Source organism: Rhea pennata, chromosome 1, assembly GCF_028389875.1.
Source record: "Rhea pennata isolate bPtePen1 chromosome 1, bPtePen1.pri, whole genome shotgun sequence".
Taxonomy (NCBI): domain Eukaryota; kingdom Metazoa; phylum Chordata; class Aves; order Rheiformes; family Rheidae; genus Rhea; species Rhea pennata.
Genome location: NC_084663.1, coordinates 199,368,771 through 199,396,755, shown reverse-complemented (window position 1 = coordinate 199,396,755; position 27,985 = coordinate 199,368,771). Strand labels below are relative to the sequence as shown.

At 37.1% G+C, this 27,985-nt stretch overlaps 1 protein-coding gene across 2 annotated transcripts in view; it reads right to left on the bottom strand.

Moving 5' to 3' along the window:
* Positions 1-2,750: 2,750 nt before the first annotated feature.
* The window catches only part of CWF19L2 (CWF19 like cell cycle control factor 2), an 80,173-nt gene continuing 54,938 nt past the window's right edge, over positions 2,751-27,985 (bottom strand). For both annotated transcript variants that reach the window (XM_062577516.1, XM_062577507.1), the window contains exons 13-18: positions 20,383-20,595; positions 19,158-19,274; positions 14,848-15,003; positions 13,188-13,268; positions 4,297-4,398; positions 2,751-3,441 (exon numbers count right to left, since the gene is read on the bottom strand). In XM_062577516.1, coding sequence (XP_062433500.1) covers positions 3,301-3,441; positions 4,297-4,398; positions 13,188-13,268; positions 14,848-15,003; positions 19,158-19,274; positions 20,383-20,595 — 810 coding nt within the window. In that variant the 3' untranslated portion in view covers positions 2,751-3,300. The remainder of the gene's footprint in view (positions 3,442-4,296; positions 4,399-13,187; positions 13,269-14,847; positions 15,004-19,157; positions 19,275-20,382; positions 20,596-27,985) is intronic.

The following is a 27,985-nucleotide window of genomic DNA, read 5'->3' as shown; positions in this document are numbered from 1 at the left end:
TTACTGCCTAAACCACTCAGTTATTGGGTATCCCTCCTGATGAATAAAGGTCTATTTAAAATATTTTAATATTTATAGGAGTAAAAACTGAACTCTAAGTGTCCCATGCCTTCCACATAAGTGCCCTAACAAGCTTTGTTCACCCTCATGGCCTCATGAATATTTAGAGCTATTTATGAAGGAACAGCTTAACTTGAAGATATGAATGTGACCAATTAGAACAGGATACTATTCCAACTGTATACAGTAAACACAGTCTCCTATTCTGAAAACTATTAGCTTAAAACACTTCACTCAGATATCTAAGACTCTTCTCTTGCCCAAAGAAGATAGCAGTTTTGCTGAAACAGAATAATAAAACGTGCAAAGACCATGAGTAAAGGAGGAGGATTTTTCTATGTACAGGTTAGCTATCCTTTGCGAAACATGCATCTTCCCTCGAGAAAGAAAGATTTAGGGCAGAAGTGATATCACTTAGAAAAAACACACTTTCAGTACAGCAGCAGGAAAAGATTTTTCTATGACCTTAAAGCTAATCACGTCTGCCAATACGTGGCTATACTTTAAGGGAGCACAGGAGACCACAGGCAACAACAGCTTTCAGAGGAAATGGAATCTTTAGTCATGCATTCTGGCAACGAAGATTGCACTTGACCTAAATTTGCTTTGGCTTTACCACATTTTAAACAATGCAGCCACTATTTCATGTCCTATTTGCTCTGTAATTGCCTCAGTAGCTTAAGATCAAAAATCAAATAGAGAAGAGTGGAACTGGCCCTTTTACCCGTGGCTTGTACATAGTATAAATCAGACGTTAAGTCACTAAAATGATCATGACAGCTTAATTTTAAGATATTTCCCTAGCAGTGACACAGATTTACAAAGATCCAGTAGAAAATAATCCACAACATAGTAGATTTCTACCTGCACTGTTGGGTGAATGGAGAAAAAAAAAAGAAAAAAAGGAAGAAAAGCCTTAGATAAGACAAAAACGGTATAGCTTTTCAAGGAGCTAGAGCCCTATGGGACTAGAAATTAACACTTTTCAATCCTATATTTAATGATTGATTTCTTAATCTAAGTTCACAATTGGCAGAACTGTACAGGAAGATAGTTCAGTAAGAAAAGAGCTGGAAGTTCATCGTGACACTGGTGCACAGTGCTTTACCCCTTGTAAAATCTAAGGGCCTTCCACGTGCCATTCCGAAGCCTTTCCCCTGTAACACTGCAGTCTTTCGCTGGCAAGTTTGGAGCCTTTCCCCAGTGCACCAGAAGGACACTGTGGATATGTGTCTGCCCTTGTCCTTCTTCTGGTGCCATTCTCCCAGTCTTGCACCTGCGAAGCATGAGATATTGCTCTGTCAGATTTCCCAAGGACAGCGACTGCCTCTGGTACGAAAACCACCCTTTCTTCCTCTCACCCTTTCCTACTGTCTCTTTTGCAGCTTCTGCAGAAGAGGAAAAACAAGATCTAGTGAATAACACAGCAGATAACAGTAACTCAAATAGCTGACAAGCATTTCCCAGTGAAATCCATGCACAAAGCTTAACAATCAACCAGCCCAAAACATCTGCCCTGGTCAAAGTGTTCCCTAATCAGCACTGTTGGTACCACAAGCACGAGCAGCTATGAGGGAGTTTGAGTGGGTCCCAACAAAAACTATGTATTTACTATCAGAAAAGTATTATAGGGGACCACCTCCTGCACGCACTGGAGTGGATCCAGAGGAGAACACTCATCTTAGGCTGGAGAGTTGGGCAGAGAGGAACCTCATGAGGTTCAACAAGGGCAAGTGCAGGGTCCTGCACCTAGGGAAAAATAACCCAAGGCACCAGTACAAGCTGGGGGCTGACCTTCTGGAGAGCAGCTCTGCAGAGAAAGACCTGGGAGTGCTGGTGGGTGACAAGTTGACCATGAGCCAGCAACGTGCCCTTGTGGCCAAGAAGGCCAGTGGTCTCCTGGGTGCATTGGGAAGAGTGTTGCCAGCAGGCCAAGGGAGGTGATCCTGCCCCTCTCCTCAGCTGTGAGGAGGCCTCCTCTGGAGTCCTGTGTCCAGTTCTGGGCTCGCCACTACAAGAGAGACATGGAGCTACTGGAGAGAGTCCAGCATAGGGCTACAAGGATGATCAGAGGGCTGGAGCGTCTGCCCTATGAGGAACAGCTGCGAGAGCTGGGCCTCTTCAGCCTGGGGAAGAGAAGACTGAGGGGGGATCTTAGCAATGCGTACATGTACCTGAAGGGAGGGTGTCAAGAGGACGGGGATAAACCCTTTTCAGTTGTCCCGTGTGACAGGACAAGAGGCAATGGGCAGAAATTGAAGCACAGGAAGTTCTGCCTGACCGTGAGGGGGAATTTCTTCCCTGTGAGAGTGATGGAGCACTGGCACAGGTTGCCCAGATTGGTTGTGGAGTCTCCTTCTGTGGAGATCTTCAAGGCCCACCTGGATGCAACCCTGTCTACCATGCTCTAGGTGGCCCTGCTGAGCAGGGAGGTTGGACTAGATGATCTCCAGAGGTCCCTTCCAACCTTACTGATTCTATGCTCTAGGGAGATCCCCTGTGACAATTCTTTTCCTGGATGGTCATTAGGCAGTGTTTTTCCTTTAAGTTCCCTCTGCCTTGTGCCCCTATCCTTTCTTTTTTTATTATTTTATTTTCCTCATCATTTTCTGTCTCACCATGTTTTGTGCAACAGCTCAGTTTGAAAATACAACTTTATATTAAAAGAAAATACAGAAAACAACATCAAATCTTGTGCAGGCAGCCAGCAGAAGATTTATCAACCACATCATGTTCAAAGGTTTATATTACTGCAATGATCTCAACTGAAAAAACACAAAAACTCAAAAACAGAAAATGATTTTCTATAAAAGCTTCCTTCTACAACAATACATTAATTAAAATGTGCTTAAAACTTACATCTTTTTCTACAAAATTTCATTGCAATAATTAAGTACTGACTATATGCTAAATACAAAAAAAAAACCTCATTTGCTTCAAAGATTATAAAAATTCCAAAAGCAGAATTACATTTTAAAGAATTCCAATAATCAAATGGATACTAGTCTTTTGGCTCCAGTAAAAATAAAACACAAAAGCCGTACACTTCCAATTTTCAGGCTTGCAGAAACAGATAATCAGCAATTAAACTATATTCCTGGCTTTTAAAATACTTATTAGCAATACATAATGCACTGGTGTTACACTTAACATAGGAAATTCCTTTAAAATAATGTATGGCTTATAGAGTCTTTGATAGTTTTTGCTTTCAGTCCTCACCCAGTGAAGTACTGGATATATTCATTCTTTATTTTTGGTAAAATCATATGGTTTCCACCACTGTGCAAACTGCAACACTTTCTTCCTCTGATCCTCAAAGTTCTGCCTGATTCCTTTTCTCCAGAGCCTCGGTTCCAAGTCCAGCATGCCACCAATGATTTCCTTTGCAAGTAGAACAAAGATAAATAATGATAAATGCCAAATTATCACATTATTTAATACTATTTTTCCATAAAAAACATAGAAATATATATTTTCAAATCACAGGATTATTTTGTTACTTTAAGTGCTGGTCATTAAAATTGGAAAGTCTGAAAAATATACCAAGAATGAGAACTATAGAAAAAATATCTTATTAGATAGTTGCTTCAGCAAGATTCTCTTCAGTATAGCATAGTAATACACTACATAAACATCCTAACTTTGTTACATTACTACATTTGTGGCTAAAAAGAAAAAGGGTCACAAAAAAACAAGTGCTGCTCACTTTGCTCTTAACTCTACTTGGAATAAATTTTATTACTCCTCAGTGCTTCCTACTATTTTTGCGATACTGACTCCTTTAATAAATCATTGCTATGACATAATAAAGAAATGAAGATTTTATTGCAGTTCATTCTTTATATAGTATGTTCTGTACACAACAAAGTGATATAACTACACATACATTGTGCTAGGAGTTGTTTGCAACTCTACACGTATATACATCCTAATTTATATAATCAGGAGTAAATATGCCTATAGATAGATACAAGTGTTTCTTGTACCGTTGTCAGACTGTATGTTAAACATGTAGAGTTCCTCTAGGATCACACTGAGTATCACCTAGGCAAAAAAGGAGAATGAACAAACAACTGTTCCCTTATTCACAGGTTAAGTTATAATGACTCATCAAGAAAAGCCATCTAATACACCGTGATAAGGTACAAAGTGACTCCATTCTGGTAACATCTGGTTTAATTACTTAAATTTCATAAAACAGAATAATGAGTAAATTGATCTTTTACACCACAATACCTTTCCGAAATAATGAGGGAACTTGTGTTGATCTTCAATGACATGAGCAAATCCTCCTTGAAGGCCAAAGTCCACTGCAAAGTATGGTAATCCTTTAGGAACCTACATACACAAAAAATGTATTTTTAGATGTGTATCAGAGTGTAGACATTCAACTAACCTCCCTACAATTTACTGAATTTGAAAGTGGTTTTACAGCTGATAGGATTACATTTTGCTTTAAAGTCTCTCTCACACTAACTCTGTGTAGTATAATAATGCCGCACAGCTGCAGTAAAACAGGTAAGGCAGAGGAAGAGTTGACTATACCATCAGGGAAAGCATGGACAAAACAGATTATGTCAAAACCAAACCCAAAAGGGAATTTGCATCATCTACTAAGAGTGCAAGAATACATTCTAAATGGTGAAGATTTTCCGTTTCATAATTCATGACACTCAGGGAAAAAGTTCTCTGTCAAAACTGTATTTAAAAGACAATTTGTTAAGATTTGTAAAAGATTGACAAGAAATCTATGTTGCATGCAACTTTTACATGTCTCTTACACTAAACTAAAACAAACAAAAGAAACAAAAACACCCCAAGAACTCCTAGAAATACTAAATCTACTCCACTAAGGATGCAAAAATTCTAAGTCAGTATTGTCTCTGCTTTCATAGTAGGTTCCAGCGAACCTTAAAGTTTTTCTACAAATTGTCATTCAAATTACATAATGCAGCGTAAGTATTCATTTTAACATTCCACATCTTAAAACAAGGAGTGTGTCTCGCATGTTGCCTCTGTTTTCCCTGAATCATATTTTATAGTCTGCACAAGAGCGCACACAATCTCTCATTTCTCTGTAGTCTTGTAGCTTATTTTCAGATAAAAGCCAACATATGGCTTTTTAGCAAGTACTTAAAGCCTCACTTGAGTTGTCAGTAATAAAGCATCAAAATGTTTCCTCCGCTCTGTTGATTTATAGATTTTGCCTTGAGTTATACAAAACTTAAGACTGGACAATTCCAGCCCCACTAAATCCCAAAAGGGATTTAGTCAGTGACTCTAGGAGTGCCAGGACTTCGCTTAAGTGCAGAGTTTGCTTTGCCCTGTTAGTTAGATGCATACGTTATGCAGAAAGACAAAATGTGACTGAATCAGGCATGAAAAATAAATACACTGCTCAGCAGACAATGTTCATAAACACAGGCAGGACAGAAGTTAATATACCACTGTGGGATCCTTCTTAGACTGTACACTGGCAAACACAGTCTCCTAAAGCACTATAGCTCCAAAATGACATTTAATGTCAATAACCACAATAAAGAACTGAAAAAAAGTCAGAGTTGAAAACAAACATGCATTGAAAACTAAATCCACCAATTGCAACAGACCTTCTTGCAGGAAGATGTGTCAGCAAGATCAGTAGCCAAAAGCCTTCATCACAATTTAGTCCACAAAATAGGTAGAAGGAATTTCTCCAACTATCATCCAAAAGATATTTTAAAAAATCACCTACGTATATTTATATAAAAGCATTATCTAATTTCCTTAGTCTACTTCTATTACTCAATCAGTAATTATTCAGGCTCTTAAAAGACCTGTGTCAAAAGTAATACACAATCAAAGTGTCTGTTCAAAGTGTTTTTTCGATGGACTTTTTATGCTATCCCAGTAACCTGAGATGGGTAAATTCACCAAAATATCTCAATTTTTAGGGAAATAAATCTAATTTTTAATTAAACTTAAAAAAATAAAATTTAGTGAAATCATCATCCAGGCCATTAATGAAGATATTAAACAGTACTGGCCCCAGTTTCAAGCCCTAGGGGGTATCATGAGCAACTGGCCTCCAGCTGCACTTCATGCCACTGATTACAACCCTATGACTCCAGTCATTTAGACAGTTTTCAATCCAACTCACTGACCACTTCTCTAGCCTGCACTTCATTAGCTTGTCTAAAAGGATGCTAGTGGAGACAATGGCAAGAACTTACTGAAGTCAAGGTAGACAGTGTCCACTGCTCTCCTCTCATCCACTAAGCCAGTCATCTCATCACAGAAGCCTATCATCTTGGTTAGGCATGATTTCCCCTCAGAAATCCATGCCAACTACTCCTGATCACCTTTCCATCCTTCACATGCCTGCAAATGATATCCAGGATTAGCTCCTCCATCACCTTCCCATGGATCAAGGTGAGGCTGAGCAGCCTGCAGTTTCCTGGATCCTCCTTTTTGCCATTCTGAAAGACAGGAGACACATTTGTTCTCTTCTAGCTCTCAGGAACCTCTCCCGGTTGCCATCACCTTTCAAGGATAATCAAGATTGGCCTCACAACATCATTTGCCAGCTCCCTCAGCTCTCACAGCTGCATCCCACCACAGACCATGCACTTGTGTATGTCCAGTCTGTTTAAAGGTGTTCCCTTACCTGACCCTCCTCTAAGTCCTCATTTCTCCTGACCTGCCCTCTGGTCTCAGGTTACCAAAGGCCAATCTTAACCAGAGAAGACTGAGGCGAAGAAGGCGATTAGTCTTTCCTGTGTTCTTTGTCACCAGGGCCCCTGCCCCATTCATTCAGCAGCAGGCCCACATCTTGTTGCTTAGCTACTTGGAGAAGCCTTTCTAGTCACCTTTCACATTCCTCACCAGATTCAACTCAGATGGGCTCTGTCTCTCCTCACCCCGCATCTGCATACTCAGACACCGTCTCTATATTCCTCCCAGGTCACCAGTCCTTGCTTCCACCTCTTGTACATCTCTTGTTTATGTTTGAGTTTTGTCAGGAACTCCTTGTTCATCCATGCAGACCTTTGCTTGATTTTCTGCCTGTTGGGATGGACTGTTCTTGAGCTTGGAGGAGGTGATCCTTGAATATCAGTCAGCTCTCTTGGACCCCTCTCCCCTCCATGGTCATGGCCCATGAGATTCTTCCAGGCAGGTTCCTGAACACCCTCAAGTCTGATCCTGCATTTTGTCCTGTTTCCTCGTTGCAGGATTCTGAACTCTTCCACCTCACAGTCACTGTAGCCAACACTGTTTCTGACTGTTAAAATTCCTTACCAGTCCTTCCTTGTTTGTAAGCGTGGGGTCCAGCACAGCACCTCTCCTCTTTAGCTCCTCAGTCAATCATCTGTTTTAGGAAGTTGTTACTGATGCACTCCACAAACCTCCCAGCTTGCTGGTGGCCTGCAGACACCAGGATGGTTAAGCTTACCCATGAAGATCAGGGCCCGCAAATCTCGCCCAACTGTCTCTTATGAAAGCCTCATAGACTTCTTCCTGATCAGGCAGTCTGCAGAAGACAGCTACCACATCATCATCAATACCAGTCTGCCTCCTGATCCACAAGCTCTCAGCTCATCCCTCACCTGTCCCTAGACTGAGCTCCATGCATTCCTACTGCCTCTCACATAAAGGTAATTCCTTCTCCTCACTTTCCCATCCCATCCTTCCTAAAAAGTCTACATCCACCCACTGCACTCCAGTCATGTGAACTATCCCATCACGTCTCAGTGATCACATCGAGAATGTAGCCCTGCAATTGCACAGATCTCTCATTCCTCCTATTTGTTCCCCATGTTGCATGTGATACTGCACCAAAACTTCAGAGAGGTGCCCAATCATGCTGATTTCCCAGAAAAAGCATGAGAGCTTACCCCATCATACTGTCCTCTCAGAACTACTTTATTTGTGCACACACACTAGAGGTCTCCTGTCCATATCACCATGCACACTTGGCTTGTCAATCTAATCCATCACGTCCTCATTTGATTGTGGCATGTCATCTCCCTCCCTTATTGTTCTTCTGAACACAATATTAAGTTTATCAGGGGGAATTCTGGAAAACATCCTGAAAATGCATCAATTGGTTCAAGCAAAGAATTTTTAGAAAAATGTTGAAATTTTTTTAGCAAACTCATTTAGTGAAAAATCTATATTATGCAGTTGGACTCTTACTATAATCCTTCATGCCAAGAAAGTGCAGTTGTTGAGGTTTTCACTGAAAATTCCTATAGCAAATAGACTGCCATAGCTGAAAAGGACTACTTCCCTTTCAGACAGACTAAAATTCCACGGGTGGAGAGTCTTTCATAGACAAAGAACTTAAAAAAAAATAAATAAAAAATAAAAATAAAAAAAAAAGGGGGGGGGGCAAACATGAAGAGTACTCAAGAATTCAACCAGGGCACAAAATGAAAAAAATTGCTATGACCTTCAATATAAGTTGATGTGCAGAAGCAGGTGCCAAAAGTATTACGCAAGTTAATGGCCAAGCGTACACCTTTCAATAAAAATGAATCACCTAAATAAATGGGAATAGAATTGTTTCTCTGAACCCAGCTTTTCATCCCCACACATACACTCACTGAGTTTGTCTAAGAAATTCCTCATGCTATGAATTAATATATTTCTGGTGCTTACAGAGCATAATCCATTTCTGATATTAAAATAGAAGACAAGAACAATATATTCCCTCTGGCCCTAGATAACAGCTAAAGCGAAAAGGGTAAAGTCTTAGGGAAACAAATGGAAAACAGCAACAAGTCCAAGACAATGGTTCAGTAAGACAAGGCGCAACAACTCTGGTCACCTTCTGCCTTACCGTCTTGAGTCCTAGTGGCAAAAACCATAGGTATGGATCAGCACTGGCAATCAGCAAAGAAAGAAAAGGATTCTGGACTTTTCACGCAGCATGAGGTAAGATATTTATTGTTTTTTTTTTTTTTTTGGTCAAAGAAATCTAGATAGATAACACTATTCCCTGTGGATGCTACATATTACTAAGCTCTCAATTTCTCAGTCATGTTTCAGGGAAAAAAAAAAAAGGTTCTGTTCACGTTACCTGCTAAAACATCCAGTTAACTAGGGAAATGAATAGGAATGAGATCTCTGGTGGTAGATTCACTCCTACTACAACTGATTGTCATCATAGGGATGATCTTGCTTTTCTTTACCTATTTGTTGGTATAGCTGTCACATTGGCAGTCATCATTTGAACTGAATGATTGATTATGGAATACAGCAGTGAACATGGTCCTCTAAGTTTGAACATAGTTATAATGTTAAACAAACTCATTATAGTTTCTAATCTTATACTTTTTAAAGGCACATATGAAAATCCTCCCTTCTTCACAGGAATTTGTGAAAGTTCAGGTCTTAGAAAATTTCTGAAGTCAACAGGATGGGCAAAAGGAATAGAAAGGCTCTTGGCTTCTGACACGTCCTCCAAATGACAGAATTCAATTACTAAAAAGCAGGACTAAAACCAAAAGATGAGGCAAACTTCACATTATAGCATAGTATGTGATCAATAGAGTTCCAGTAAGTCTCTCCTGGGCTGCTTTTGAGTAAGGGTCTGAATTCATGAAGCATGTAAAAACTTTGTAATAAAATAGTTGAGCAAACATCTGATTTTCTTTTCCCTTAATTTATAACAACTGATAAAAGGAAAGTTTGTGGAATAGAAAATGTTCCCTACGTATCACAATGAAGACTAATCCAGCAACAAAAATCCAACATAAAGCACAAATCCAGAAGTCATAAGACCAAAAAATAACCTGTGTTTCAAATATTGACTTCTCTCAGCACAGAGGTAATGTCAACAAACACAGAGAGCAGAGCAGAATTCAGCTTCCCTTAATGCTTGTCCAGCTTCACACTTCGCAGAAACTGAGCTACAGTACATCCAGTTGACAGTATACTTAAAGCTAGTGTTGATGGGAGTGTTAGCAACAATGCTGATGCAAGTTCCAAAGCTGGGGTCCCACAGTTGCTATAATCAGAATGTTTGGTGCCAAAATAAGTCATTTTAACCATCTTAACATGGTGGTCACAAGCTAAGTTATCTTATCTTTGCTTCAGAATTCCCACAAGAAATGACTCAGACTATGGAAACTCATTAGATAGGGAAGAACAAGGGAATTTTTTTCCGTGTCATTTCCATAAGATCTAGCTTCTCTTTTTCACCCAAAATACACTTTTCCTAGAGATCTCTTATCAAGCTGCGGTCTTAGATGATGGACTATGGAACACATTCTCATTTTAGTAAAGCATTTCCAGATAATGGTGAGCACTGGCCTGGAATTCACAACTAGGCATCAGAACAGTCCAAGAAGTATTTGCAACAATATTTCAATGATCTTTCCTAAAGGACATGCGCTTGTATTTGCCAAGAGCACAAAAATCCCCCAAAGTAAAACCACCAGTCCCAGTCATGCTCTGCTCGAACATTGTTAGAGAATCCTACACAACTCTTAAAAATCCCTTGATAAACAGAATAAACAGAATCCCAAGAGACTAATGACTGAGCAGTGAGCTGTCCTAGCCAAAGCCCTACCTGCCCCCTATACAAATAATTCTGTAATTTATTTTTGTACATTTGGAATTTAGAACTTCAACCATGCTCTAAATTCTTCTTTCAGTTCCTATTCTTACAATATCCTGGTCCTCGTTCTTTTTGTCTGCCATAGTTTTGATTCCCCTTCCTTAACTGTTCAGTTTCTCACCTGACTTCGCCCTGGTTCTGCTTCCTAACTGTGATTTTTCATCTTACCTGCTTAAGACTTGATCGCTAGGGTTCTGCCTCTGGACACCACCGTCCCTCTTTTTGCATACAGTAAGCTCATTAGATGACATGTCAGCCATGTCTGTCCTCATCCCCAACACCACTACCTAATAAAACAACTCTGTCATATGCCAGCCCTCAGCTCAGCCTCTACAGTGTATTCTAATCTCTTCCTGACAGATGCGGGTATTTCTCACTTTTTACCCTAACCTCTAACCACACGTTTGCATCTTGAGCAGAACAGCCTTTGCTCAGTCTAAGTCCTAACATCCTGTTATCTTGGCTTCTCCCACCACCCCTAACTCAAGCCTAGTCATGTATACTCCAATGACGACCTCTGACAAGCAGCCTCTGGCCACTCACTCAAATACTGTTTTCTTCCATTTCTGTTTCTATTCATGTTTTAGCAGTCCTTTTGGTAACTTTTCTCATAGCTGTAGCAGAAGAGCTGTGCCTGAGCACTAGGGTCTAACTTAGCTTTTCCAAGATTTCTTGTCCATTATCAGTCCCTCTGTATACAACTTCCTTGATAGGCAACCCATCAAACACAGATGATGGCACAACATTTCTCAAAACCGAAAAACACCTTCACTACTTCGCTATGTTAAGAGTTTAGTTAGGAAAAAAACCACCAGATCTACATTTCCATAATGAATAAATATATAGTAGCATAAGCCACTAATGGTAATGGCATCAGCGTGACATTGTTGGAATACAAATACAGAATTGCAATAACTTTTGACTAGAGGAAAGGCATCTGCATTAGAAAAAAACAGTTTTGGATGCATGCATTCAGTTAAGAATAGCAAAGCTAATAAATAAAGCAGAGTATCCTACTGAACAAAAACAGATACACATGCAAGACCATAAGAAGTGATGACAGAAATAAAAGTAACATTAAAATAACACAACTGTGCAACAATTTACACTTAGATACACTTCTGCCATTTCAAGGGGTATCTGGACCTAGTCTGAAAACTGGCTTGCCTTCAAATGGGTATATAATACAATCACAGAAATGTATGGCTTAGAAGAATCTTAAAGAAATCAAATACTCTGATGTCCTGCCATGAGACAAGATCCATTATACTTCATTCATCCATGACCATTGTTGTTTTCCTCTGTTCTGAAACACCAATAAGCAAAAGAAATCCAAAACATACCCAATCTGTTTACTGGTTACATACACCTTAAAGTCTTCTCCAAGTCTTTGCTACAAATTGAATTTCTTCTTGTCTGTACCTAAAGGCCTTAGTGAACAACTGAGTAGTATCTTCTTTAAAGTAGTCTTTTAAATACTGAAAATTATCACCACATCTGTTTTCAGTATTTTCCTTCCTAGGCTTCACAAATTCTAAACCAATTTTGAATCTGTGCTCTTCTCTTCTGTATTTACAGTAAAATGTACTATCCAAAAAAAATGAAACTGAAATATTCCAGTTGAAATCTCACTAGTACAAACAGGGTGGCCCATAACTGACTCCCATTACATTAACGATATTCCTGCTTATATAGCAGAATAGTTTGCCTTTTTGTTATAGCATTATTTTTCATTTGAGTCGGCACAATATACAAAACCTTTCCTACTATCCAGTCACCAATCCCTTCACACCTTTTTATTTAATTTCTCCCTTTTGATATATCATTCTTCATTTATTGTTAAAATGCATCTCCTCCTCTGTCTCCTAAATCAGTATTTTTATTGTAAATATATTTACTAAAAGACATTGAGTATTGGTACTACCTCGTAGTAAATTACACATGACTTCAAGTCTATATACCATATATTTCACTTGAATATTAAAACGACGGAACAATCTTTAAACCTAACAATCCCAGCACTGGTCTTTTAACAGCTCTGTATACAAAGATGTTTCAGTTTAGGGTGCAGAAGACAGAGTACTGCTCCTTTGTTTTTTAAAAAAAGATTCACATTACTATTCATATTTTCTGTGATGCTGAGTTTATGAAAAGAAGACTACTCTAGGTCAATGCAGAAGTTACATGATACTTTTCCAGCAAAGTAATTTACAAACCTTTGATCTCTCTTAATTCTTAAAATTAATCAAGAAAATTATGCTGGTACATTTCCTCAAAATGCCAGCTTTGTTCTCAACCAATGCTTGCAGCTCAGCAAATCTGTTGTTGAAATAAATGGGCATCTTTTCACTGATGTCTAATAGGAGTTCACTCAGACTCTTAATTCTCATCATGTCTGTGTCATCTCCTGGTCTGCTAATCTAATTGTGTTCCCTTTCTTCTCTCTTTGAAACAGTTAATAACTGAGAAAGATGAGAAGAATTGACAGAGAAATTCAGGGATCAATATACATTTTATTACTTACAGATTTCCGAACATCTTTTGAAGAAAGATCAATTAACTTCTTGTTCATGGACCACTCTTCATCAGATTCCATTATAGCTTTCTGTAAAATTATTTTATCTAAATGTGAAAATAATCCTTCACATAGCAAGTAAAGAGTGAACTAACTTTTCAATGTAATCAAGTGGATTATAAGAAATACTTTGCTCTGCAAATAACAATTAATCTTTAACAAAGTAACTTTATTTCCAGAACTTACATTACAGAATCATTGTATAATAAACTCAATTAATTCTGTTTCTTTTTTTTGTGAAATTTAACTTTTGCCTGACACAAATTATCTCTAACAAAAACCTTTCAAATCATTGGAGACTAAAAGGTCACATTTTCTTTTTACTAAGGCCATACAAAACCCCTTATTAATTCATTGCACTATACTAGCTCCCCCTCCCTTCTTTTTAAGCTAAGGGGAAAATCCCGCTTAGAAAGCTGATTGTGTTCAAAGACTTCAAGCTATCTCTATATTCTCCATAGCATGGAAGTAGGTATAGTGTGGTACAGCAGGCACTCTTTACATTTAATTTGCTGTGTACCTTAATGGTGGAAGCTTCTGAATGAAAGTTCTATGCAAATGACATTACATTAAATTTTGTACTTCATCTTTATTTTACAGTAAATGTAAGATTTACTAGCACTTGAACCATAGTCAAGAGTGAATGAAATCAACCAGGTGGATAGTTTCGAATATGATAAAAGTTACTGCACTGCGGTTTGTCAGACTGACTGTTCCGCTTCATCAAAAACAAATCAAAATGATTTATTTCTAGCAAGCAAAAATGAGTTTGAGGAACAAATAAAACAAATTAATTATACATATGAATGCAGGTGCGCACATAACCAAATTTACCCTACAAAAATCTTTCTTCCCCCCAATTCTACATCATTAAAAGTCAAATAATGATCCAATCTCTGAAAAGTTTAATGGTCATATGTACTTTCTCAGCTGCGTGCAGAAGAATCAATGAGCCTTCCTTACAGGGTCAATGGAAAGAGAATTGAAAAGCTATTGAAGAGCTCTATCATGCTGTTTAATGTTAATCAGAAACGTAGGACACAAGTAGAGTTTGGGCATATTGAAACAAAACGGGGACGAAACAGAGCAGTTGAGCTGGTACACTGTGGCATGAAATAAGGAAGTAATATTGCATTAAACCCTGCCCAGCCAGGCTGTCCAATGCTACAGGAGTTATGTGTTGGATAGGTTTGACTTTGAGGCAGACAACTATTTCTCATACCAATATCAATAACATATTGGTACTTTTTAAAATAGTTGACACTATTTCCTAACTTTATGCATGTTAAGGTCCATGTATGGGGTTTGAAGTTTACACTGAAGGACGTAAGTGAGGAGTACTGTAAATCTTTACAGCTCTTCAAGAAACTATGTTTCTTCTTCTTCAAGTATTTGTCAATGCAATCAGACTCAAGACAACCGCACAGCGACATACGGCTCTTCCACCAACTACTTCAAAAACAATTACCTCATCACAGGACTTGTTTCAAGACCAAGGAATATTCATGAAGAGTTTTTTTTTTTCAAAAATAGTACTTGACTATTAAAAAGTTTTTCAGAAAAAGATGGATTGTGATAAAGTCAAATATTAAGATAAAATTTCATATACCTTAAAATAGATTGGAGCCATATCTCCTACTTCTCTCGGAAGAGGAATGCATTCATATACCATGTGATACCGTTTCTTCATGCTCATGTTTGTCTCTAGGAAGACACAGTCCAGTTCCCTGGCTTCAAACATCTTCACCAAAGCCTTTCTGAACATCTGTTTAAAGAAAATATGTATAATTGAACTAAATTCTGAAAGTTTTCAGACTTGTTTTAAACTATATTCAAATTAAAATGGGTAACAATTGCAATCATACTAAAAACTTTCTATATTTCAACAGTTTAATGTGAACATTTCCCCATAATATTAACATAGGAAGTCTAGAAAACCTTTGTGAAATATATGTTATAATTAACCATACAGACTCAGTTTGAGTAAATATTGCATCTTTTCTACAGCTGAAATTAAAATTATGTTGAACTTCATAGCTGTGATGTGCCATAAAACTACATGGCTTTAGTAGGAGGTAACAACTTACAACTTTTGAGAAGTTAATGTCTAGGTGTGTACTGACTCCAAATACCATTACTTTCCTCTATTCCTTCTGCTTAGGACATTTCCATCAGGCATGCTTGACCTTTAAGGCAGGTATTAACATTGCTTTAAAGAAAGGCATGGCTACAAGCATCATCTTCACTATACAGAAGCTAATCAAATGTAATGTATCTGGCCTCAGCATATGCTTAGCAGTTCTCCTTCATGAGATACTGGTGTTGCTTAAAACTGTACTTCAGCTCATAATTCTACTAGCCATAGGTGTCTGGGTCCTGCACACTCCCATCAGGTTCTGCAACCTCTTCTCCCTGTCAGGGTTGGCAGTCAGGGCTGCAGGTCAGCTCTGGCATGGTATGGTTGGTGCTGCAGGCCACCTCCAGAATGGTGCAGCTGCAACCTGGAGTCAGAGCTGGGTGAGCAGGAGCCAGGAGAGAAGGGCCTGGTCTCCTGCCCCCAGGAGCCATGTGTAAGCCCCTGCCTGAGCTATGTTGCAGGGATGTTCATGCCCAGCTGTTAAATGGCCAATACCAACCCTGACTTGCTCACTTGACCCTGGACTGGCCTTATTACTGCAGACTTGCCTGGTGAACCTTGGGCTGGAGCTGACCCTAGCAATCATCGCGTGACCTGGTCCGCTCACCATGCCCGAGTGATGTGGGGCTGCAGCCCTGGGGGCGAGATGATTTCCCCTGCCTGCCTTGCTGTCACCTTCACTCCTGGCACATCTGCCCTAGGCAACATCCTGCTTTTGCTGCTCCTCAACTCTCGGCAGCTGGCATTTGCAACTAAGAGATGGAAGAGCATCATTCTAGGTGACAGACCCTAGGTCTAAAATGAAGACCCTTATTAGAAGATTATATCTGCTACCCATAACATTTCCATAGTGTAAACCTAGAAGTTACTGGTACTGTACAAATCTCATAGACCATAGGTACCATAGGTCTACGAGACATCACTCGCCAGTTATACTTTTTCCACTGATTTTTCTTTTCCATTATTGTCAAGTAAAAACACTTGAAAGTACAGACAACACAAATAAAAGGCTAATCCCACCTAAAAGTTTGAAGTTCCAATCTTAATGCAAATAGAAAGTTGATGAATAAAACAAGCAAAACAGAGCTATAAATGTATCAGCAGGTATTAAAGTAAAAGACATGGAAAACAAACCATTTTTTTCAGTGCAACAGGACCAGGAATTGAACTCTCTTCTTCCCACCATTTTGTCATCTTGCATAATGTTAATCAAACCAAAGGTTTAAGAAGCTTGGCCAAACTGTACATTTTATCTAAGTATTTAAACCCTCCAAAGCAGGCCCCTGAATCCAGAATCCATCCTTACAAACAAGCTGCCCACACTGTGGCAAGATAACACTACCAATCTCACCCCCAAAACAGTCAATGAACTGTAGCTTGGAAATATTGTGCAGTAAATACATCACTGTACTGTGATTGATATGGGGCTTTACTGGGCACAATGACAAATGTGACAACTTTGTCATCTTTTTTTTTTCCTTGGACCTCTACTTTTGAAATACATCAAAAGCAGCAACCACAGTGAGGTAAGTGATAAACTGTCATTCTCAGCCTAAGCGTATTGCTTTTACCTCTTCTCCTACCAATAAAGAAACCTAAGTTCTTAAAAACAGCATCAGAACTTTTTAAAAAGTAAAATAGTAGAATGGTTTAATTTCCTCTGTTCTTCCCCATCCCCCCAAAAACTCACAAAATAAATTACTACTAGTCATTAGATGGCATAAATTGCTGCATGAAAATTAATTTCACCTCTGGTGATTTAGAAAAAGCTGGACTCTGTGCAGCCACACTGTTCTCTCTCTCTTCTTCATTAATACACCATTCTCACAGCAGGAGTGAAAAGGAATGTTAAACCATGACCAAGAAAGATTATTTCTTAAAGCTACTACCCTGCAATACCAACAGATATACAAATCCAATAAAAGACCTGAAGATGTTAGCTAACATTTCCCAGATTGTAATTTCTTGTTCTTAAATACATTGCACTTTTCTTCCAAATTCAGAGTGGGTAAAAATATCAAGAATAATTAGCACCGAAAAGGACAAAATTGTTCGCAAGAGCAAATAAGGGGCATAGTTTATGCTCAGGTGCACAGGAAGTTTACACATACCACAGATCAGGCAATATAGAACTTGTAAAGATTTATATATTTTTATATTAAATAACTGCATGCACATTTATTTTGGCAAATGAGCACATAACTCTAAAATAAGGAGCAGACTGAATTCAAGTGCCTGAAAGCATAAAGTATAAAACAATTCTTGTTTTATTCCAACATATCATAAGAAAAACAATACAACAAAAATAGTTAGCTAAAACATGTGCTTTGCTCAGTAAGCAAACATCAGTATAGAATTTTATAAATACTTAAAGTATATTACTTTAAGTAATAAAAATGCCTTTTTCCCCTATAGCAGTACAAAATATGTCTCTGGCATCAAAAAGTTAGTTTAGTCATTGCATAAATGTATTCTTATACTCTTGCTGAAGCCTACAAGACTCCTACTACATCGCACATGAACTGACAAAATTTACGTCTACCATTCCCAAAGTACTGCACCACAACAAAATGTTTAAATTGGCAATAAATATATCCACAGGACCAATGGATAGATACTTTGTATTTTCTAGCAAGGAAAGGACAAGCACTGAACGCAGAATTCACATTTGTTTATCTTTTCTTTATTCTATTTTACTTCTCATACACATTTAGAAAATTGATCATCCTTTGCTCAGGACCACTCTTTCTATGCCCTCATTTTGTTAAAAATCTAAGGTTAAAGACATTTCCCCATGCTCTGTTGCTCCTCCAGTTTCTACTTGTCACATTTTTTTGCTTCTTGTTCAACCTTCTAAGGAACTTTTATAGCATGCAAAAGTACTCTCCTTCTTGCTTGGAAAGGATGTAATTCACCAGGCAGCACTGTATAAAAATTACACCTGTGATGAGAATCAAAGTTGGGAGTAACTTTGGGAAGTCTGAGATTTTATTTACCAGCACTGAGGCAAGACAAAGGTTACTTAGACATGCACATGGATTAATCTGTTTTTAAACTTAAGCAACTGTACAAGCAATGAATCCTTTCTATAGTCTGGAATAGTCTCCCAATATTTTGATGTAAAACAGTGGTTGAAAGTTGTTTTTTTTTTTCTTCTAATCTTTGTATTAATCCATATGGCCAGCTGGAAAAACTGATCACTGTCAATCTCTTAGGTAGAAGCCTGTTAGATCTCCCCTTTGATTTTCCTCTTTCAAAGAAAAGGAAACTCAAAACCTTGAAAATTTCTTCATAAGAAAGTTGGAAAGCCTGACCCATCACGCTTTGCACTTTCTCTTAATAATTATTCTTTTTAAAGGTAGGAAACCCTATACTCTAAACAACACCTCAGTTATCTCAATAAGAATGAAATAGTCCTATCCTCTCTCATGACATCCAACAAAAATCAGATTAGGTGAAAAAAAAACAACCAACCAAAAAAATTTGGTCTGCAGTGGTGCAGAGGTTCTGCAGTGTTCCTACACAACTTTTTCTAGTCTTTATAATGGGAACTTTTCTTCAATGTTTACCCTGTACCTCCTTTTTTCAATTTTTGACCACTAATTCTCATCTATAAAGTGAGAATATTCTGCCTCACAGTAGAACCACAGAAGAGCTGCCAGGCTGCAGATTATGAAAATAAATATTTATGACAAGTACATTATCAATCAAAGTAAGTAAAAAAAAATGGTTAGAACACAAGATTATTTCTAAGCTGTAGTAAATAGGACTGTTCTGCTGACCTGGATTTCTTCCCAGATGTCTTCATCCAAAAGTGTGGCTGCAGTATGGTGCTGTAAAGGGGCTATCAGGCAGTGGCCTTCAGTGAGGGATTGACTGCTTGGAAGAGACAAATATACCTATAAAGAGGAGAGAAAAATGGAAGTGCCTATTTTTCTAGGGTTAGAAACCTTTCCATTGCTAAAGCTAAGTAATACACAAAGCCATCATCGTGTAATAGCCAGGTAATAGTAACCATAGCATTTTTAAAAAGACTTTTAAGTTATTTAGCTTTCTTTCTTCTTTGCCTGGACACTTTAATTGCTAAAGAACTTCATTAGAAATGCAAGTAGGACTCTAAACAGCGCAGCTACTGAACCACATCCAGGAAAAACCCTGTGTAATCTTAGCCCCCAAAGTACTAATGAGCATGGAAAATCCTAAGCACTCTGTGCCAACATTTAGCATTATGCATCAGAGGAGCTCCAATAAAGTAGTAGTATCCATACAACAGATCCACTGACAAGGAGATAGTAAGGTTTTCAGGCCAACCAGTAACCTAACCATTACAAAATCTCATTGTTTAGTTCATTACAACAGGCTTGCATTAAGATAGGCATATATTTATGTATTTAATTCTTTGGCATATAAAATGTTTTTAAATCAAGTGAAAAAAACATCAAAAATAAATGACAACATTGTAGAAAGAATGATGAAAAGAAAAGCCTATATTAAAACATTTTAGATGTTATGACTCCAAATACGTGTATATATATTTTATAAGGATTAACAGAAACAAGCAGGTTCGCTTTACAAAATATTGCCCTTTTCAAAGGACTTCAGGCCTAAAAAAACAGAATTGCATACTTATCTTTCTTTGATATCACTGAGGCACATTTCTGAACTAGTTTAAATTTCCTCCTGTGCAGTGTGATTTTATTTCCCACAAATCCACCTACACACTAATCTCTGTACTCAGATCTTTCATCATTGCTTCTATGCCTTCCAAAAACCTTAAGTTCTAATAACAAAGATCAACTTTATTGTTCATGACAGATTCATACCTTTTTCTCCCTCATCATTTACAAATTCCTGAAATTAACTGACTGCATCCTATTTTCCTTGCCCTTCTAATGAATTGTTTCAAAAAAGTGATTTTATTTATTATCGTGAGCACTATAGCTTTAACAATGTCTTCCTTCATTTCTTTTTCGTTTTTACTTTTGTGCCGAACTGCCATTTTCTTACCTTGCTGCCAATTGCAATAATAAGATGTTTAGAAAGTTCACTGCTATCAAAACAATACGGGCACTTTTCCATGGATGCAGCAAGCTGTTGGTGCTCATGTATTGCTTTTCTTCTTTGTCTCTCTTCCTCTTCCCCGCTACGCTCTCCTTTTGCTGCTTTAGAAACAAACATGTCATCCAGAGTGTAATACTCTCTATCAGTTTTTTCCATAAGCTGAAAAGATACAGAGGAAAATTGCATGTATATATAAATTTAAGCATGAAGAATTACTTAGCTCTTTCTAGTATCCTTCCCTGATAGAATTGTAATGTAGGTAACAGTACCATTACTTCTTTCCACAAGTCATCTGCAAAACGTGTAGTTATGAGGTATGTCTTGACAACAGTTATATAAAGGCTTAGACAGTACACGAACTCAAAGTATAGACGTGTGACAGTAGTGAGCCAAAGTATATTACTACATTCCATCTCAAGCAAGGTTCCTTCCAGGACTACATATTTCAATATTAGCTTCAGCTTTAAATAGTTTTTTTTTTTGTTTTTTGTTTTTTTTTTTTTTTAAGATTAAGAAAACATTCTCCTTAATAGTTTTATTATACATTTTATTTTAGTCTTTCCTCTCCTCCTCCTCCTTTCCTATTATGACTGTGTCCATAAAAATCATCTGCTGTAAAATAACTAGATCATGACTCTGCATCTCATGCTCATATTCTGTGAAAACAGGCCTACAATTGCTTTTTTTTTCCAAATGAAAAACACTAAGTTCATTTTGGGCAAAAATATAGTTATTTTCAATATTTTGTCTTCCTTGAATGGAACTATGGCAAGATATGGATTCACTATATAATCAACTCATGGCAAGATATGGATTCACTATATAATCAACTCAACTAATAAGATACATACAACACCTACACTTATATACACATAATCAGAAAAAAGGCAAAATGTTTTAGAGGTCTTCTGTTTGCTCAGACCCTTTAGTTAAATGCCCCATGTACAAAACGAAGCTCTAAAAATACTGAATTTCTTACAAATGCATGCCTGAAAGTTGGTGATATCTTAGAGGAACCAACATAAACTGGGTATTTCTCACCTAGACAGTATTTAAGAGGGCTGGAGTCCACAGGTAGGAACTAGAGATTAAGTGATAGGAGGGCATAAGGGATGTGATAAGAAGGTGGAATTATGGCACCAGCAGCAATAAAGAGTGAATGGAAAGAAAGGAGAGAAGAATACATAGGTGATGGGATCGAAATCCATACAACAGAACTTCATAAGCTTCATCACTCAGATTTTTTTTCAATATATCATTTTTATCTCTTAATCTTTCCTGATGACAATAGAAGCTAATGTCATTTTTCCTAAATCCTGCCTAAATCAAGACATAGGAAGTCTTGAATGCAAAGATTCATTTTTTGAAGGACTTTAGAAAGTACTTCTCTACTTTCTGCTTTGGTCGCTCTACACAACTTTAAAAAGTATGTGCCATTACTACCCTAAACACTCAACATATATCTACAGCAAATGTAAAAAGTCAAAAGAATTTTTCTTTTTTTCTTTAAATGACATTCTAGTGCTGCAATACTTTTATGCTATACTTAACTGTAATTTTACCTTGAATCATTTCAATAATTTCCTTATCAAAATGACAAGAAAAAGACAGTACACCAGAGATTTCTTGATATAAGAGGTGCTGGACCTTCAGAGTCTTGGCAGATCTATGCATCAGTAATTTTGCTCCAAGAATTGCTAAGGAATAGTAAAAATGTCTTCACAGCAAATCCTAAAATATTTTAGAAAACTGACTGGGGTAGCTCTAACAAAGGACTAATGTTAACTGAAGGGATTTTACTCACTAGGTCGATTACTTTGTGACTGAATTATAGGTCTTTATCAACATAAGGAAAAGATCCTCCTGCAAATTTTCTTAAAATCATTAGAAACATTTGTCGAGGGAATAACTTAAGACCAATATATCTGTCTTCTATTCCTTTGCAGGATGTGAATTCCTGCCTTTCAGTGGAAAGCAACGCCGTTAATCGATGATGAAGAACATCAGCTTCAGCTGAAACATTTGGTGAATAACATCGTTCACCGGATATTTCAGCTGAAGCTGACGTTCCACACACAAAGCTGTATTTCATCACGGAACAAACAGTTTTGCAACTTACACTCTTTGCATTCAATACTATGAAATAATATTAACACCCGAGTATAAAAACAAATTCACTTTCTAGTCAATTTGCTAAACATCTCTTTCCTCTGACTACACAGGGCTCCTAAATCTAAAGGACATTTTGTAAGGATTCACAGCAAAATAATCAGAACTCTAGCGTCAGGGGTGTCAGTACAGAATTATTACTTGCTGAAGTCTGATCAAAGAGTTTCTTCTCCAAGAGGAAGACTCTTGGCTATTCCGATCGTATTTATATACATGACTTGTTCCACATCATATCACTGTTTCATTCACTTCTCATACAAATTCAAAGCATATATGCTCTCGCGAATCATCTCCCTTCCTGACATGTTCAAAGCTAGCCATTATTTAAGATAATAGTAATATTTAATACAACCAATATCTCATTATTGAAACAAAGTCTCCAAATGCAAGAAAATTTCCTCGGTATTCTAGGAACAGTTTGCTTAAATAAATTGATAGAAAACAAATTAAGACTTCTTTATGCAGGGTACATAAGCAACCTTTCTGAACAAAATCAGACAACAGCTCTTACTTTCCCTGAATACTACAATACTCTAACACAGACCAATAGTTTCTTACAAATATGCTCAGTATTTCCATTTATCAGCAACTGGAGACCAGCCTTTTTGATAGTGTTTACTTAGCTATAACACATTTCAATGCTTGCATGCATTTCCCACTCGAAGTCGCTGCAAACTAAAATCAACAGTTTAATAATTCAAGTCTGTTCTTGCTCTGTTTTACCATAATTCTGTAATTAAAATAAACAAGAGATTCTTGGGTTGCAGAAATAACATTTAGTGGTTTGGCTGTCAAAAAAAATCAATCTGCATACCTCTCCTAAAAGACAAAGAAGCGTAAAACCAGAGCTTCAGTAAAGAAACATCAAATAAAGACTACTACAGAATGATGCTATTTGCTATTACCAAAGTAAAGGTTTTTGTGTCTTATTACATTCTTTAGATGACTTTAAGAATCTTAAAATGGGATATATTTTCACCTCTAAAAACAACTGTCAGCAAAAGGAGCAAGAATTTCTTTGCAACTCCCCTACTACCCCAGTGTCCCTCCAGCATGCCTCAAAATAGCTCAGTAAGTCCAAAAACCTACAGAGAGATAAAAATATCATCCAGCAAGAACTGTGTATTCTACTAAAATAAAATAAACCACAAATATAAAAGCTGGCAAATTAATTCAGCAACATTTTTGCTGTCTTTTATAAAAAGCAGTCTGCAATATTGGAAGACTAGCAATGATCATCATTAACATATTTTGCCAGTAGCAGTGAAAAATAATCATCCTTTTTAAGGGTGTATTTTTTTTAAATGATTTTCCCTTAAGTATTACAAATGCCATAAACCAATGTGTCAGTATAGAAATGCAACAAACCACAGTGGCTACCAAGGCAGTTTAGGTAATACTCTTCATTTACTGTTCTAAATATTGGCCTTTTTGATAACTCATTCTGAAAGAAAATGGGAATTCTCTTTCCAAAAATTTACACTCTTGCTTTTACAATAAGGAGTCCAGTGTGTTATGCTAATTGCATTACTTGGCTGTTAAAATGTCTCTCCAAACAAGTTACATGATAATTGAAAGAACAATAATAGTGTTTGCCAAAATGCCAAAAGGGAAGAAAGTTATCATTTAAAAAATTATTTATTTCACACAGAAGATAGTCAAAACTAGTACAAGTCTCAAAGAAAAAAAATTATGCTCCATATATTAAGAGCTGTTGTAAAGCTGCTATGCTACATCAGCTAAAATATCACATCTGCTAAACGAGGAAATCAATGTATTCCCTAAGTTGTGAACCTAGCTCTCTCACTGCTGCTTGACTCTGCGCTCACTGCATTCCAGGTGCTGCACAGGGAAAGAGGCAGGCAGGCACTTTCATACACTAATTTTAAATTAGAACATACTAAAAAAGTTAACAGAACCACCCAGAGTTAATGTGTTAATCCAAGCACCTGTAAAAACAATGCACGTAAAGTCCCTCTTTCTACCAGACACTGGTCAAAAACAGGAGTTGACCTAAACTGACTCACTTGAAGATAGATCATCCTTACAGACTCTGTCTTCTCTTTTCCCACTTCACTTTTTTGGTCCACATTTATCTGCCATTTTCATCCTTCATCCTTCATACACGCCCTCTATTTTCCAGCTTTTCCTTCTCTTTTTACAAGCATTGATTTACCAGAGAATACACAGGCAGCTTCAGTACTCTCTGCACCGAGCAAAGGTGCACCGACATAGGCTCTCGTACGTTCCCCTACACGTGGCACGATTATGCGACCGTGAGATTTCTACCAGAGATCTAATGGGGAGTCCATTTTCTACAATCCATACACTGTTTTGATTTCACCAGAGGTAGCAGCACAGCTTTGTTTCTCCTTGCCAAAGGCCCACAACTCACAAACACCTGAACAACGGTCAGAGGAGGCATCCAAAACTCTTTCAGGAGCAGAAATTCTTTGAGTTCTCATTTGGATAGCTCTGATACAGCATAAATGTGGCAGAAAACCCTAAAAAGGAGAACAATCTCAATACATCCAGCACAGGAATTCAAAGATAAGCATCCGGCTATGCATAGAAGAGAATGATATGAGAGAGGAAAAAAACTACAATGTTGTATTTGCTGATAAAATTCTTAACATGATAATTAAGGTGCATAATATGAATATATTAAATGAACAATTACATGAACAACTGCATGCAGAATGGAAGAAGAGCTTCTTTCCTGAGCTAAATGAGGTCTCCAAAACAGTATCAGTTCCCCTGCTACTTGCAGAATTGAGACACTTTCATTCTGCACATTCCTGAAGCCGCTGGCACTGGACACTCTCTGGACGTGTCTGCTCTGGATCTTCGCTAGGCGCACTCCGGGGGCAGCCTCATTTTTCTGCCAACACACGTTCAGGTCACCAGGACTGTATATCACAGTTTAATTTTATACTGATCCTGGGTGTTTTATTGCTGCAGTAGATCCCTTAAAGCTTTATATGCTGCCTGCAGCTGACATTCAATCTGAACTGGGCTACATGTTGCATCTCCCATCTCTCCCTCTGCTGACATTAACATGCTCTTTGGGTACACCCTTTGGAAAGAAAGCCCTATTTAAGAATCTAATATCATTGTTATATTAAAAGTAAACCTCAAGAGACAATACACCCAATCAACAGTAGATTACTCTTACGTAATACACCTTGAAGGGACATTTTCTCTTCAAATTCCCTCTGAATATTTAGAGACAAAATAGAAAATCTCAATAAATGCAATTTAACAAATATGCAATGGCAACAAAATATTGTGGGTTATTTTCAGCTTTTTTATATACATATTTTACATATTTATTTTCCTGCTAATTTGCATGCAACTATTGAACTTTTGTTTTTCCTGTTTTCTAACATAATCATCTATAGTTACTTCTGTATAGGTTAATAAAAGTGCATCTGCTTGGAAGACCTGTGAGCAAAGTCTACAGATTTTATAAAATGTATCAATCTGATTTTAAATTGCCATGGCAACACTGACGTCTTCAGTTTTAAATGACAGAGTTAATATTTCATAAAGGACGAATAAACTGTTATTTTAGAATGTAAACCTGCGTGACATATGAATACATCTCATCACATTTAAATTTAGTCAGCATTTAACACCTATTGTTCAAGACAAAAATTAGAATTAGAAGAATCAGAAAATAGCCTTTTGGTTCTCAAATAGCATTTGCCTAAGTCAAATTACTGACAAAATTTTATGTTAATTTTGTTATTACAAGTCCAATCTCTCTACAGCCAGAGGTATACACATTTGTATGTTTAATTCAATACAAGGGTAGCATTCTCCAAACACATCTCCCAGTGAAACAAATAACATGCTAAACATACCATTATAGCATTAAAGGATTTTAACAGCATCACCACAGAGCATTTTTAAAGCCCATCAATGCCGTCGACAGGAAAACATTACGAATAATGGTTATGAGGAAAGTAGAGCAGGACTACCTTAGGGCAGCAGGGATCAAGCAAGAAATAACCAACAACAGAGTACTGTTTAATATAGGGATTGTGATTTCTTGTTGTTTTAGTTATTTTAAACAGCAATATACGTTCTGCTATAATTATTCACTAGGAGAGATAAAACTTAATATGCAAGTCAATGAAATGGAATATAAACCAAACAAAATATCTTTTAACCACAAAAGTCTGCTTTTAAAAGTGAAAATTATTAGTATTTAATTTTACAGTCATCTCTGGCCATGATTTTAATGCATAAAAAAGGCAGTTCTCCAAAAGTCTTCACTTACATTGTAAGTTGTAATTTTAACGTAATGCATAAAGAATGTCAAATGCTTACACACTCATCTACTGTAGGCTGCATCCACACAGTTCCCCTTTTCTTTTCTAATATACCTTTTACTGCTGTTGATTTGTTTCCACACATAAGAACAGTTTTTACTTTGTTTCCATACAATATAAGAAATTGTTTACCGCACTGAAAAAGCAGAACAAGGTGTTTGAAATAATTCCATTTCTTTTTTTCCTTTTTTTTAAACAAAACACCATGCATATACTTTGATCTTTAAGAAAAAATGTACAAAGCAACAGTGCAAAAGAGCTTTCTAAGAGCTTTATCATGTCTATTAAATATTGTGTCACTAGGGCTTCAGCATGTGAGCAAAGAAATAGGTTTATTATATAATAGTAGCAGCAGCATTCTCCTTTTATAGTCTAGCTTTTAAAGTGTTTGTAGATTATGATTTCGTTTTATCGTGATGGAAATACAAAGAGGTGCAATAGGTAAATTTGCACAGTAAGTAAAAATGGTAAGGCTGAAAGCAATTTTCCATTTTACAGACTTCAAAACCAAGGAATGGCAACATGCAGATTTTCTTTTGCAAATCTGTAATACCAGCATATCTCTTTACTAAATCCATAAATGAAGGTCAACACTAACAGTATAGTCTTGTACTTTAAAGTCTTAAATGTTTAGATTCATGTTAGAGATTACTATAAAGAGTTTTGAATAAAATGACTTTATAGGTAAAACTGAAATGGTCTGATGAACATCCCTAAAATTAACCTGTCTCATTCGCACTTTCTTTTAGTGAAATTTAATCCAAAAAAAATTGCCTTAATAGAATTCTTGCCTACAAATAAAAGTTAATTTCTACTGAGGTAATGTTCCGGAAATTAGTGTCTTATATATACCACAAGCATCTACTAATTTAAGTGAAAGTATTACCTAAGTTGCACCAGCACGAATTTGAGAAAGTGAGATTACTCCTAACAGTCAAAGGCAGAAGGAACTACAGACAATTTATTTGAAACAGCAGTGGAAACTTAATTCTTCACAAATGCTTTGTACTATAAATCAGGGCAGGGGGGAACATTTTTCAAAT